The sequence below is a fragment of the Macrobrachium nipponense genome, chromosome 41 (genome assembly GCF_015104395.2).
Source record: "Macrobrachium nipponense isolate FS-2020 chromosome 41, ASM1510439v2, whole genome shotgun sequence".
Lineage (NCBI taxonomy): Eukaryota > Metazoa > Arthropoda > Malacostraca > Decapoda > Palaemonidae > Macrobrachium > Macrobrachium nipponense.
This window is the reverse complement of record NC_061102.1, coordinates 44,706,726-44,721,725: the sequence shown is the minus strand read 5'-3', so window position 1 is coordinate 44,721,725 and position 15,000 is coordinate 44,706,726. Positions and strand designations below refer to the sequence as shown.

The following is a 15,000-nucleotide window of genomic DNA, read 5'->3' as shown; positions in this document are numbered from 1 at the left end:
CCGAACTACAACAGGTTTTTTCTGCCTTTTAGAATCATTATTTCACGGTTAAAAAAATCAGCCTTTTAATGTTGATATTAGTAAATTACAGTCACAAACTATATGATATTACTCAACAGGCATTTAAGAAAAAATTGGACGACTAACTGGACACCTTTCTTTTTTTAAGAAAACTGACTTAGATATTCTGAAAAATCTGGCAAAAAATGAAAACTTGATAATTACTAAACCTGATAAGGGTAAGGGCACGTTATCTTGAACAAAGAAGATTATAATAAAAATGGAGTCTATTCTGAGGGACGAAAGCAAGTTTCAGAAAATTGGTAAACTGAATGTAAACATATATTTAAAAGTTTTGAAGACAAAATCAATAGATTTTTAAAAGAAATTAATACTAAGAATGTCATTAGCAAAGACACTTATGAAGATCTATATTGTTCAGGTACATCGTTTGGAGTCCTTTACGGTCTACCTAAAACACATAAAGAAGGAACCCCAATGAGACCAATATTGTCATCAATTCATGCTCCGAATTACAATAGCTAAATACCTAGTTCTTTACTAGAACCATTTACTTCTAATCAACATACCTTGAAAAACTCCGAAGAATTCAAATCATATATTTTATGTCAAGACTCTGACTTATATACTGACCAGTTACGATGTTGAATCTTTATTTACAAATGTCCCAGTAGAAGAAACAATCGAGGTTATTTTAGATAAAATTTTTATTGAACCTAATGACACTTATTTTAACTATGATCGTTGCCTTTTTAAGAAATTGTTGCAATTAGCAGTGCTGGACACTGCCTTTATTTTTAATGATCATCTGTATAAACAGGTTGACGGAATGGCAATGGGATCACCTCTTGGTCCCACGTTTTCCAACATTTTCATGTGCTCCCTGGAGGAGGACATGTTGGAAAATTGCCCCCTTGGTTTTTATCCTCTTGTGTATAAAAGGTTTGTCGATGACACCTTGTTCTTTTCAAATCAGCTTTCCATGCTGATCAATTTCTCTCATACATCAATGAATTGCATCCTAATATCAAGTTTACATTAGAGAGAGAGGAAAATGATCGATTACCATTTTTGGATGTTTTAGTGTTTCGCAGTGGTGATAGTTTTTAACACTTCCGTTTTTAGAAAAAAGACGTTCTCCGGTCTGGGTTCAAACTTTTATAGTGCTGTTTTTATAATTTTAAACTTAATTCAATTTTTACCTTGCTCCATCGAGCTTACACTCTAACCTCTTCCTGGGATTTGTATCATAAAGAAATATTGTTCCTGTGTAAATATTTTTCCGATAACTGGTTTCCCTCACATGTTTTCTTCAAACATTGCAAGAAATTTTCTAAATAAGAAATTATCGGACTCCCCTTCCATAAGCACTGTTCCACGAAAGAAACTATATGCCAGTATTCCATACATCCAAGACGACAAATTTAGAAGGAATCTCAAGTCTGCAATTGAAAAACAATTTAATATGTTGCAAGTTATATTAATTCCAAAAAATCCCCTTACAATAAGATCACTTTTCAAATTTAAAGACAGACTCTGCCCAATATTGCAATCGTCAGTCGTATATAAATATACTTGCCCCAGAGTGATTTGGGGACTTACGTGGGTTCGACTAAACGATTGCTAAAGTCAGAGCTGATTCACATAATGGTGTAAGTCATCGTACTGGCTGCAGAGTGTCCAATCCAGAATTTTCAAATATCAGAAATCATGCAAAAATTTGTAAAACCACATCAATTATACTGATTTCTCTGTCTTGGGCCAAACAAGCCGTTTACACGAACTGCTTATATAGAGTCGTTGTTTATTAAGCAGTTAGTGCCCAAGTTGAACTCACACACTTCCTCTGTACAGTTGTATCTGGGTTGAACCGGCTTTCTTTGCTGCTTCTTCCCTTCTCTCCGAATCACTCAGTCTTCAACTTTTTAGTCTAGCAGGTGCTTTTTAAATTGCTTTCATTTTATGTATGTTTTTTGTATATTTATTGAGACTCTTAAAGTCAAAGTTATGTTTCATGTATTTTTAATTTGTGTTGTTTCTCTTTTAGCCTTGATGATGTAACTATGTGTTACGAAACGCGTCGGCAATAAATGTACTATTACCTGATGACCGGGCTATATCCTTGTCACCCTGGTCCTTCTATATAGATAGAGATATATACTAGATATATATATATAGATATATATATGATATATATATATATCTATACATATATATTATTAGTATATATATAGATATATATATAGATATATAGAGATATATCCTATAGATATATATATACATATATATATATATATATATATAAGATATATCTATATATATAGAGATAGATATATATAGATTAGATATATATATATTATATATATATATTAATATATATATATATTATATCTATATCTATGTCTATATATCTATATATATAGATATATAGATGTATATATAAGATAATATATATATATATATATATATATTATATATATATATATGTATATATATAAATTAAAGCTCTAGATCTATATGTTATAGATTATATAATATATATATATAAGATATATATATATATTATATATGTACCACGCGTACAGGGTGTCCATAAAGTCCCAGTACCATTCTGAGCAATAAATACTTGTAATGGTACTGGGACTTTATGGACACTCTGTATGTGTGTGTGTGAGTGTATGTACGTTGTCAGCGATATACATGAAAACGAAATGAAGGTATCATGAAACTAGGAATGTCGTTTAAGCTCAAACGCGATACATTCTCGAATATGATTTGATCTGAAATGTTAAAAGTGCTGTTCCCTGTGACATTAAATCAAGTGAATATCATGTCTTCCATGGTGATATATTTGTTCCTCTTTGTTCTAAGTCGTAAGACACAATAAACGTTTAGTTTACTGATCTTTGTGCGATCCCTTCGTTGGTATATACGTTATATTTTATCAGAATAGTTTTTCTCCACTGAGTAACATGCCCATTATTTATTTTTTTATTTTTCTTCTAAATAAATAAATCATAAATATCATATCCTAAAATTCCTGTATCTTTAACTCAACGCGAAACGCCTTTTTTTTCAGAACTTTTTAGGCTCTTCCATCGACCTTTCCTACCCCCTCAACAAAAAATAACAACATTAAACGAAAATAAAACACCGTTGCGAATACCGTTACTGTTATGGCCGTTGTTGACGTTAATAATTGCTAACGTGGTCGGAACTGAACATAGTATATTTCATCAGATATTTTTTTCAAAGTCGACTGTTTGTTTCTTGTATATTCGTTCGCTTAATCATTCACGAGTCAAATTTATTTATTTGCATTTATGAACATAAGTGAGGTAACATTTGATTTAGGATTCTTCAACAGATATAAATAAATAAATAAATAAATAAATAAATATCCTTAAAAAATCAGTTTACTGTCTGTTTTCTATATATTTGTTCGCTTAATCATTCACGAGTTGAATTTCTTTGCATTTATGAAGAAGATAAGTGAGGTTGCATTTGATTTAGGATTCTTCAAGAGATATAAATAAATAAATAGATAAATAAGCGTATATATATATATATATATATATATATACTATATATATATATATATATATATACATATATATATATATATATATATCTATACATATATATATATATATATATATATATATATATATATATATATATATATATATATATATATATATATATATATATATATATATATATATATATATATATATATATATATATATATAATATACTTAAAATATCAGTATATGTACGTGACTTCATTATTTAAGCTTGTTAAAAACGGCCTCTACATTATTATTATTATATTATTATTTCGACGAAAAGCTATTCAGATGGAACAAAACCACGAAAAAGGCCACCTACTTGAAATTCGGGCTTCCAAAGAATGTTGGTTCCAACCTCCCACTGGAGACCCCACACTGCAGCAATAATTATTCTTGATACAGAACGAGTGAAAGACGCAAACCCACCACTCCACGACGACAACCACTATACCGAGCTGAACATTTTTTGTTCAATGTTTATTAACGAGGTAAATTAACTTTTAAACTCAGGTTTAACAATATAATCTCTTACACTCATTGCCATATGTTGCCAGAGAAAGACTAGAATTCGTATGACGTTGATTGTCACGACGTCTTGCGATAAAGTGAATTTGATATAAGCCGCGCCACCCGGCACCCCCCCCCCACCCCCCCCCCACCCCCACCCAAAAAAAAAAAAAAATCAAAATTCTCTTTTCTAAAACTAAAGAAATAAATCATTCAAACACTATTCTCGTAAGTCTCATTCTGTCGTAATTCTAACCTTCGAGATATATATATATATATATATATATATAGTATATATATATATATATATATATATATATATATATATATATATATATATATATTTTAGGTCTTTTATTCTCTTTTATTACTATTTTTTTGACGAGTGGTGGTGCGTCGCTTGAATGAATAATTCTTACTACCGCAGCGTTCTTTGTCTTTTAAATGTCACAACACGATAAAGTCGGAATCATTTAATTTATGTCAGTTCTGCTCATCCGGACATGGAGTCTTCTACTCTGAATTTACGTGTACATATATACATATATATACATATATATATATATATATATATATATATTATATATAATATGTTTTATACATATCATATATATAACATATATATATATATGATATATATATAGTATATATATATATATATATATATATATATATATAAAGTATAAAGACCCCATTTAAACACTCTGGTTTAAAACTAATAAATTAAAACTTTCAATTTATCAGCTTCTCATCCGGACACAGGAGTCTTCTACTCTGAATTTACGTGACTATATATATATATATATATATATATATATCTATATATATATCATATAATATATATATATAATGATATACATATATATATATATATATATATATATATATATATATATATAATAAAGATAAAAGGTCCATTAAAACACAATAGTTTAAAACTAAGGACTATATTTCGGTGGTGGACTAACTTCTGTCCTTATCCAGTAGTGAATGACAGAAGTTACATTTGCAAAATAGATAGAGGGTAGTGGGAGCTATGCCCTTAGGTATATATATATATATGTGTGTGTGTGTGTGTGTGTGTGTGTGTGTGTGTATTGAAAAGGGGAGCAGATTAAATAAAGAATTAGTCTTTGCCTTCTGGCAGAATAGTTCAATAAGTAATGCAAGATAACTGATAAATCACTAAAAATCAAAAACAACAGCAACAAAAAAAAGCTTTAGAATAGGTATATATCATTCTCGCTGAAGCTCCAGCGATTCAATCTAAGAAAAATATGGAAAATAAAACTTTGCGGATAATAATTATCTATACTGGATTTATTTCACTTTCCCAAAAGAATGAGGATGAAGTAGCAGTCATTCCAAGTTGATTTGGAGTCCAGGAAATGACGTCAGTTTCTAGAAAAGTCAAGACCCTTCAGTTCTAAACCAGTGGTTCTCAACCTTTTATCACTTACTCGGGGGGTAAGCCTACAAACTACGTTGTTGTTGGTTTTGGTATTGGTGGAAGGGTGGGTTTATTAGGAAAGTCTAAAAAGGTCTGAAAAGGTGTTTTGCGTTGAACGAAAGATACAGGAAGTTAAGGATTGGATATTTATGATTTATTTCTTAGAATGAAAATATAAAAAAAATAAATAATGTGCAATTTAAACATACAGAAAAATTATTCCTAAAAAAATATACCGTATTATTTTAATTTTCGTCGTTGAAACAAAGCTCTATTTGACCTTGGATTTTAGCACGCGCCCTGAGTAGGCTTGAGGTCGGATCACGCCTTGTTATTTAGCCCAAGCGCCCTTTCACCCTACGTCAGAATGTCATCCGCCCCCTCATTCTCCAAAATTGTCCGCCTCAAAAGGTGCATTCCAAAATAACATGCAACCGAAAACGGACACAAACACACAAGCTAGCGGAGAGAAAGCCCAGCTTAATTAACTTCTCAGTAGTGCGGACCGATGCACACTGGGTTGATTGAGTCACTTTCGCTTAACTTAAGGTTGGTCGGCGGTCTCAGCTTTTACATAATAATTTTTTCGTAATTGTATATTTTAGCAAATTTTAGTCTTTTTACGATTTTTTAATTTTTAGTAAATTTAAGATTGTTTTTATAATTCTATTATTTTAATTAATTTGAACAGATTCCAGAAGATGTAATAAATGTTATTACGAACGTTGGAATAAAGAACTATGTAGATTGGCCTTGTTTCCTTCAGTCGACACCTGATTTGAGGCATTCCTTGGTCGTCACCTGCCTGCCCTTGGTTGTGTGTATTAAATATATATATAATATATAATATATATATATATATATATATATATCATATAATTATATTATATATAGATATATAAAAAGAATTAATATAATATAAAAATAATATATATAATATAATATATTATATATATATGATATAAATATATATTTATATATATATATTCGGAAGATAACATTAATAACATGTACTCTATCCTCGGTAGTTTTCATTTTATTCCTGGTTAAAGTTAGTCATGATCCTGCTCCTGGCAACGCAACAAAACAGGCCACCATGGCCGGCTGAGAGTTTCATGGGCAGCTGTTCATACAGAATTATACCGAGACCGCATTTTTTGACATTTTTAATTTACCAACAAGTTCGAGATCAATGAACGAATCTATCTTAGAAATTCCAATTACTTCGGACATATATCGTGTTTTTAGGTATCTGAACGCTTTTGCTTTTCAGTTTTAACTTAAATGATATAATTTGCAGTGTATTTTCATATTCTAGAGTAAAATTAGCGATATAATTTCTTTTCAGTGAAAACAAATGGGAAATTCGATGAACGAAAGCTAATGAAAACTGTATCTTCATTTTCTTGTCGAGTGTACATCGCCTGGAAATAAAGAAACAGAAACACTTATCACTTTTACCTATCTATTCACCAGCACGTTATGGGAATTGTTTACGTTCAAGTGAATAGATAAAATAAAAACACCATTACCTTCATTGAAATTGAGATGTAGACCTATCAATACATACGTTAACTTTAATTTCAAATATTTCTTTGCAGAGTTGCACGCCTGCCATGACCTGTAATGTTCGATGGAGGAATTCAGTCCCATTCATTCCAAGGTGGGAAAACCTTTGTTCGGTCACCTGTACGTAGACGCAATTCGATTGATATTAATTACTTACGTTAAAATGAAAAAAAAGCACGTACATACATATAATTTTGTGGACATGTTTACGAACTGCCACTTAGTTATTGGCAGAGATAAAATCACGAGTAATTGCAGGACGAATTCCGTCCCGTGAAATAAAGGCACCGAAGACTTGGCGATTTCAGCGGCTTAATCGTTTATCGCTTTCTCGTTCCGTTGTAGAGCGATAATCGTCTGTTGATATGATTCCCTGTTGGTTTGTTTTGCTGTTAATGAGGCGTCATTAGAATTTATTATCACGGGGCGTCTGGTGTTTAGTGAACTTACCAGATGTTGATGCGTGTGCACTATGTATCAGAGAGAGAGAGAGAGAGAGAGAGAGAGAGAGAGAGAGCATACACTCTTTGCCATTAGAGAGAGAGAGAGAAAGCATGAACGCTTTTTCATTAGCGGAAGAGCGAGAGAGAGAGCATACACCCTTTCCCATTAGAGAGAGAGAGAGAGAGAAAGCATGAACGCTTTTTCATTAGCGGATGAGAGAGCATACACCCTTTCCCATTAGAGAGAGATAGAGAGAACCTTTTTCAATTGGAGAGAGAGAGAACGAATCCTTTCCCATTAGAGAGAGAGAGAGAGAGCATGAACGCTTTTATGCATGAATCTTTCCTGATTGGAGAGAGAGAGAGAGAGAGAGAGAGAGAGAGAGAGAGAGAGAGAGAGAGAGAGAGGATGCACTCTTTCCAACTGGAGAGACAACATTATGTGGAAATAGGATGCAGAATTGGTGCCAGAATTATAAAGAAATATCAAGGAAAATATTTAATAATTCCATATTACCGGAAGTCAAAGATTTTGATTAAAAGCTGACCATACAAAACAATTTCAAAAATCCCACACATATATACGAAAATATAAAGCATACGTTAAACAATGACGTCTCGAAATCTCAGCATTTAGATGAGAATATATTTCAAAACTAAAGAGCTTAGTATTAACGTCGAAAGTCCCACAGAACGACTTACAATATCGCGGTCAGTTAAGAAACCCATGTTGTTCCCAAGCTGCCAGGACCTGTAGTAGTGTTTCTCTGGCGATGCTACCTCTGGAACGAAGGGCGTAGTTTTTCGTATTGATTCTCACTTTACTCGAGTACAGGGGGAAAATTTTCATTTCAGAGCCAGATCTGATCAATGAGGTTGAAGCTTTACTGTGCCTTCGAGATTGAAAGGAAGAAAAAAAACATCTACGAAATTATAATATCATCTGCATTCTTAATAATTCACCCAGATGTAAAGACGCGACATTTGGTGAAATTAGCATATTTCTTTCTGACGGGTTTCCATAGCGTATTCTATCCCTGCTGCAATTAATACTCCCGGCCAAAAAAATTTTCATTGCAGTTAAATATTGCAATGCGAACTTCACTGTCAGCAGAGGATGGTCGTAAATTTAATAGGTTAGATTTCAGGACCCGAGTTGCCTTGCAGAAGAGGTATTCATACGTATACATGTAGTATTTGCTGGTAGATTTTGTACTTCTTGTCCGTCGTTATCTTTATTTTATATAGTTTTGTATTTGGACGCTGGGCAACTATGATAATGATGAGACCTTTATATGATTATTGTAACAACATACACAAAGATAAGCATTCATGATTTTTATGTGTACGTTTCGCGCAATATATAATATAATATATGTATATATATATATATATATATTATATATATATATATATATATATATATATATATATATATAATATATATATATGTATATATATATATATATATATATATATATATATAGATATATATAATAATATATATAATAAATATATATATATATATATATATTGTGTGTGTGTGTATTACATTTTTTTAATAAAGAACTTATAGGAGGATAAATAAGTCATTCGATTTATGCTTCACTGACATATAATTTCAAGAAATTACAGTCACCAAATACCTATATACTTTATCCAAATCGACGACAGTCACGATTCAATGATTTCATGGTCATTTATTTACTTAATTTGCTTCTCGAGGAAATATAACGTGTTTCTGAGCGACTGTGTCCGTTGATTTTATCCACATTTCTTCGTCTTCCACAGTTTAGCGCTGCACGAACCAAGCGTGCAGCGTCACCTCCACAGCGAACACCGAGCCAGCAACCGCGAGCCCCAGCAACAGCAAGAACAGCGGACCTTGCATGTGGACGATGGTCAAAGCCTGACTTGCTTCTGTGCGTTGGTCGCTCTTCGCTTCTTCTTCTTCTTCTTTTTCTTCAATTTCCTTGTCGTCTCCCACCCCAGTTTCTCCTTCCTGCTGTTGCTGCTGAAGACGCTTCTTCTGTCGGCTGATTCGGCGAGCATCCTCGACGACCATGTCACCCCATTTCTCGATCAAGCCAGCCTGGCGGGGACAGGGAGATAGGATAGACCTATAGCTCTATAGACATTGGGGTATAGACGTCTGCAAAGAATGGCTTTCTATCTCTCTCTCTCATTCATAAAATAATTCTTATTTCCTTTCTTTTGTTATAATGATAAACGGTTTTAATATCACCTATAAAGAATGGCTCTCTCTCTCTCTATCTATCTATCTATCTATCTATCTATCTATCTATCTATCTATCTATCTATCTCATTCATATAATAATTCTCATTTCCTTTCTTTTGTTACAATGATAAATGGTTATGACATCACCTAAAAGAATGGCTCTCTCTCTCTCTCTCTCTTTCTCATTCATATAATAATTCTCATTGTCTTTCTTTTGTTTTAATGATAGACGGTCATAATATTTCCTACAAAGAATGGCGATCTCTCTCTCTCTCTCTCATTCATATAATAATTCTCATTTCCGTTCTTATGTTAAATTGATAAACGGTTATCCGGTTATCATATCACCTAAATGAATGGCGCTCTCTCTCTCTCTCTCATTCATATAATAATTCTCATTTCCTTTCTTTTGTTATAATGATAAGTAGTTATAATATCACCTACAAAGAATGGTTCTCTCTCTCTCATATAATAATTCTTAGTTCCTCTCTTTTGTTATAATGATAAACGGTTATAATATTACCTACTGCGGACACTTGACTAAAGACACAAATAACTTGAGAATTAAACACCGAAATTATAAGAATTTGCTCGATATTTAACAGAAATCTTCCCATCACGGTTAGTATACAAAGACACTAAACAATTCTTCATGAAATAATGACGTTCATACACCCGCGCATATTCTTACGGCCCTCATACACTGAACGATTGTCTGAACGACTGTCTGTATCGTTCGCAAAAACACTGTGCAATGGCTTGTCTGAATGCAAAAGTGGGCGGAGCTTCGTGTCTGAAGAACGATCTCGGCGGGAATTTGTCATGACCAGGTGTGTGTGGGACGATAACGACAATCGTTCAGACAATCGTTGTGTATGGGGGCCTTTACTGACCTCATTAAAAGCCTGGATGCATCGGTCTATGACAGGCTTGAAAGGGGCGTCCCGTATGATGGGCCAAGCCGAATAACCGGGCCACACATTTTGGCGCGCAACGTAAAGGTGGCTGGATGACTGGAGGGGTGTAAAGTGACGGGCTATCATCAGCTCCATGAAGCGTCGCTCGTACATGTAGGCTGAACTAAAATGAAATAGTTTTATATAAAGTGGTCCCCCCTTATTCGCGGGGGATGCATGCCAGTCCCCCCTGTGAATAGTTAGAACCCGCGAATGTTTGGAACCCCTATAAAAATGCTAAAAACAGCCTATTTTGTTAGTTAAAACTCAAGAAAAACCACTAAAAATTTTCATACTTGGTTTTTTTAATACTTTTATCTCAAAAAGTTCATTTTATGATGAAATTGATAAAAAAAAAAAAAAAAAAAAAAACAGGAATGTGTGGATATTTCTCATAAAAATACCGCGAATGCACGAATTTTCCGCGAATAATGCGGGGAAACGTTCCCGAGAGAAATCCGTGAATGTGTGAGTCCGCGAATCCGGAGAACGCGATTACAGGTGCCCACTGTGTATATATATATATATATATATTATATATTATATATATATATATATATATATATATATATATATATATATATATATATATATATTGTGGCTTTGGGTCTTCTTTATCAAATCATAGCTGAACTAAAAGGAAATGTGTTTTTATATATATATCTAAATTGTGGTCTTGGGTCTTCCTTATCAAATAATGGCTGAACTAAAATGAAATATGTATATATATATATATATATATATATATATATATATATTATATATATATATATATATAAATTGTGGTTTTGGGTCTTCCTTATCAAAAAATGAACCGCGAAAAATGTATCTGTTTTCGTACTACAAACTGGCATTACGGCGTAAATACAGTAGCCATGGTCACAGAATGTGTAATTCGCTAAAATGATTTTATTCCCAAAAACAAATCATGACAGAATGTATACTTTCAACATTTTAAAAAGTCTGTTTTTGGATGAAAGCATTTAGCTATTAACGTCACGAGAGAAAAATGACAATCGTCACATAATACATAATTAGCTAAACTGATTTTATTCTTGAAAACAAATCTTGACAGAATGTATAATTCTTAAAATTTAAAAAGTCTGTTTTTGGATGAAAGCTTTTAGCTATAAACGCCACGAGATAAAAATGAGATAGCACTGCCGATTCGAGAGCCATAGGCCTAATTGCTGTCAAGATCTACATAGATCTTTAGACTTTGATTGCTGTAATCAGTTAGCTAAGTTTTCCGTCAGACTCACTTGGAAGTCTCGGCCAATTGCAGTCCATCCCAGAATGAGTCTACGAAGGTCACCCTTTCGCTGAGAGTTCGAAATTCGCTGGAGGGCGACTGCTTGAAGCCGTTGTAGAAGTCAACGGCGTCGGGAGGCATCGCTACCCTACAGGATTGAGACGTTTAATCACTCGCTTATACTTCACGGTGCTATAGATGTAGCACCTTTGAATATAGCATAACTGCCAGCAAAAGTCGTAAATAAGAAAAGGTTCTCATACTTGGCGTTCTTCGCTAGCAGCTGCGGGAGGTTCTCTGCCCTGGGCGGGTATTTGGGTATGGTCAAGAAAGCGGTTAGGTTTCCCCTGTAGGCCGTGCCCATGATGAAGGCGAACACCACCCAAAAGCCGACCAGAAGCCTCGCCAAATTCGTCGTGGACGGTTCGCTGGTGAAGTTCTGACCAAGGAGAGTTCCAGTCATTTCCAGGATGATCCTTCCAGGGAGACCCTTGTTCTCGCGAGCATTTCCGATATTGGTGATCTTTGAAGGCAAGAAGACTGTTAGTACTAGGGGGAGTAGTAGGCTACATCTTTCAAAGTTCGCGTTATGAATTGTCGAATGTTATACAAAACGAACTGCAAGGAAATAATAACAAACTAATAAAAATAAACAGGTGTGATTTATCAGAAACACCAATGTAATAAAACAATGACAAGTCCAACAGAAATAACTGCTTAAAAATGAATGCAAAACCAGGATACGGTTGCAATAAACGCAACCAATATGGAGTCATATAATCTATCGAACGGGGAATTAAATCAATATCTAGACTAACCACGATGAAAACGATGGGCATGATAATCATCATGGCCAGGATCGAAGCCCAGACTTGACCGGTCAGCGGATAATAGAGGCTTTGCCAGCGGGGCTTCAGCGTAGGCTTGGCCATACTGAACGTCAGCGTGGCAGGCTCAATGGGGACTGTGAAATCGAGTTCCTTCAGGAGGTGGGGCATGATGGCTAGCTTCATCGGGGACATGAAGGACACGCGTTGCTTCACCAGGAGGATGACCTGTGAGAGAAGTTGTTGTTTAATCAGAGTCAGTCAGTTAATCAATTTTGTCATCAATGGACAGAATCGTGAGAGTTCCTAACAACTTTTGTTTTCACTATCAGGATCAGAGCTCGGAAAAGGTATCTTAGGAGTTAGTTTTCAATTAACTGCGATCTCTTTTAGTGTTCTCTTTACTGACTGCAAACTACCAATCGGGAAATCAATAAAAAAGAAGCTCAACTCCAGAAGACGTAAACCAGATAACCTTAAAATCGATTTCTCCACGACTTTATGAAATAATATCACACAACTTGTGACGTCAGAAAAAATCAGTTTTCTAAAGGTTTTAAAACTGGATTTTGAAGCATATTCAAAATAAAGATAAAAAGACAGCAGTGATTTTAATAAGTAAACATATACAATATTATAAATTTTAAGAAACTGTAAATGTATATTTTCTCAATTAAAAAATCAGAACGAAGTGACGATAAGTTAAAGGTAAAACAAAATAAGAAACTGGAACAGATAAACCAAAGACAAAGGTACCATACTAACGCCACTTAACTACCTCATCCCAGGATTTGGTGGGAATGAACTTGATGGAGAAATTGAGAAACTGGTTCATGGTCTCGAGCATGATGTAGTCTCTCCCAGTGTAGTTGCTTGTGCTCCCGCTAGGGGCGCCACTGCTGGCGTCCACAGGCTCCTCTCGAGCCATGAAATATGGCATGAAGGGCCACACCGTCATGCCCACCTCGGCACCGAAGAAGCTGTGGTGAGAGAGAGAGAGAGAGTTCTAAAAATCACGGTTTCTTCATATTCTTTAGGATATAAGATAGCTTTTCCTCTGAAGCTTTGAGGAAATCAAGTTAAGCGTTCATTGAACTGCTAGAAAGAAGTAAATAAAAGCAGATTCTCTCTCTCTCTCTGTTATCATCCCCACTGACTGGCAACTTTTGCTTCAGTTAATGTAAATTACCCTCTAAACTAGTCTCTAATTACTTCAGGTATTTCTCAGGGTAGAGCTGGAAGCTCGTCTCTCTCTCTCTCTCTCTCTCTCTCTCTCTCTCTCTCTCTCTCTCTCTCTCTCTCTGTTACCCCCCACTGAATAACTGGCAACTTTTGCTTCAATGAATGTAGTACCCCACTCAACTAGTCAGTAATTACTTCAGGTATTTCTCAGGGTAGAGCTGGAAGTTCGAGACCACCGTCAGACCGTCCTCCTGGGACCAGCTTCCTACCCTGACCATCTGTCCTCGTCCACTCCTGCCGTATGCAGGTAGCTGTAGACGCCGCCCCTTGAAATGAATGAATCAGTTAGTCAATAAATTTTCTATATATTATATTAAACTACGTTATATTTACATAATCACCCACCTTGAGCCATCAGCCTTATCATCGAAGTTCAGAACCATGGCGTTGGTCATGGAGAACACCCAGCTGGATTCCAGGAAGTCCCTCAGATCGTGCAGGGGAAGCTTCGTCACGGCCAGGACCTTCGTCTCCCACAGAAGGAGCCGATCTCGGTCTACGCACCGGGAGAGCTCCGCCAGAAAGAGCGGGTCCTCGCTTACTGTCAGCAGGGCGACGCATGGTGACGTCTGATGGAGCTGAGAGAAACTCAAATACAATCCTCGCTCTAGATTCTATATTCAAATGTGATTGCAATTCTGCTCCACCGAACCTACAATGTTGCCAACTGTAGGGTAATTGCCCCACGCGTAGGGTAATCTGGGCAAAATCTTAAACAACGGGGCAATATTTTCAAGTGTAGGATAACAGGGTAGGTTTAGATCAATATACTTATTAGTATTCATGATATTGCATATACACCTAATCTAAAGATTCATTTATTATCATAGCCGCAGAACGTTGGGTCATATTCAGTTATGTAGGATTATTTCTCGTCTCCTGTAGGGGGTGTAGGGTTAGAGCGGTTGGCGTCACTGCCGAA

The 15,000-nt window shown here is 34.8% G+C and overlaps 2 protein-coding genes across 2 annotated transcripts; both read right to left on the bottom strand.

The window, feature by feature from the left end:
• Window positions 1–9,261: 9,261 nt before the first annotated feature.
• On the bottom strand, window positions 9,262–12,150 carry LOC135212837 (uncharacterized). The gene is made up of 3 exons (XM_064246606.1): window positions 12,020–12,150; window positions 10,695–10,881; window positions 9,262–9,654 (listed from the first exon to the last, which is right to left on the bottom strand). Exons 1-3 carry the CDS (start codon window positions 12,148–12,150, stop codon window positions 9,355–9,357), a joined length of 618 nt encoding a protein of 205 aa, XP_064102676.1. The 3' UTR covers window positions 9,262–9,354.
• A 43-nt stretch (window positions 12,151–12,193) lies between these two features.
• On the bottom strand, window positions 12,194–14,333 carry LOC135212836 (ionotropic receptor 93a-like). The gene is made up of 4 exons (XM_064246605.1): window positions 14,214–14,333; window positions 13,615–13,816; window positions 12,828–13,064; window positions 12,194–12,532 (listed from the first exon to the last, which is right to left on the bottom strand). The coding sequence occupies exons 1-4, from the start codon at window positions 14,294–14,296 to the stop codon at window positions 12,194–12,196; spliced, it is 861 nt and encodes a 286-aa protein (XP_064102675.1). The 5' UTR covers window positions 14,297–14,333.
• Between the last annotated feature and the right edge of the window lie 667 nt (window positions 14,334–15,000).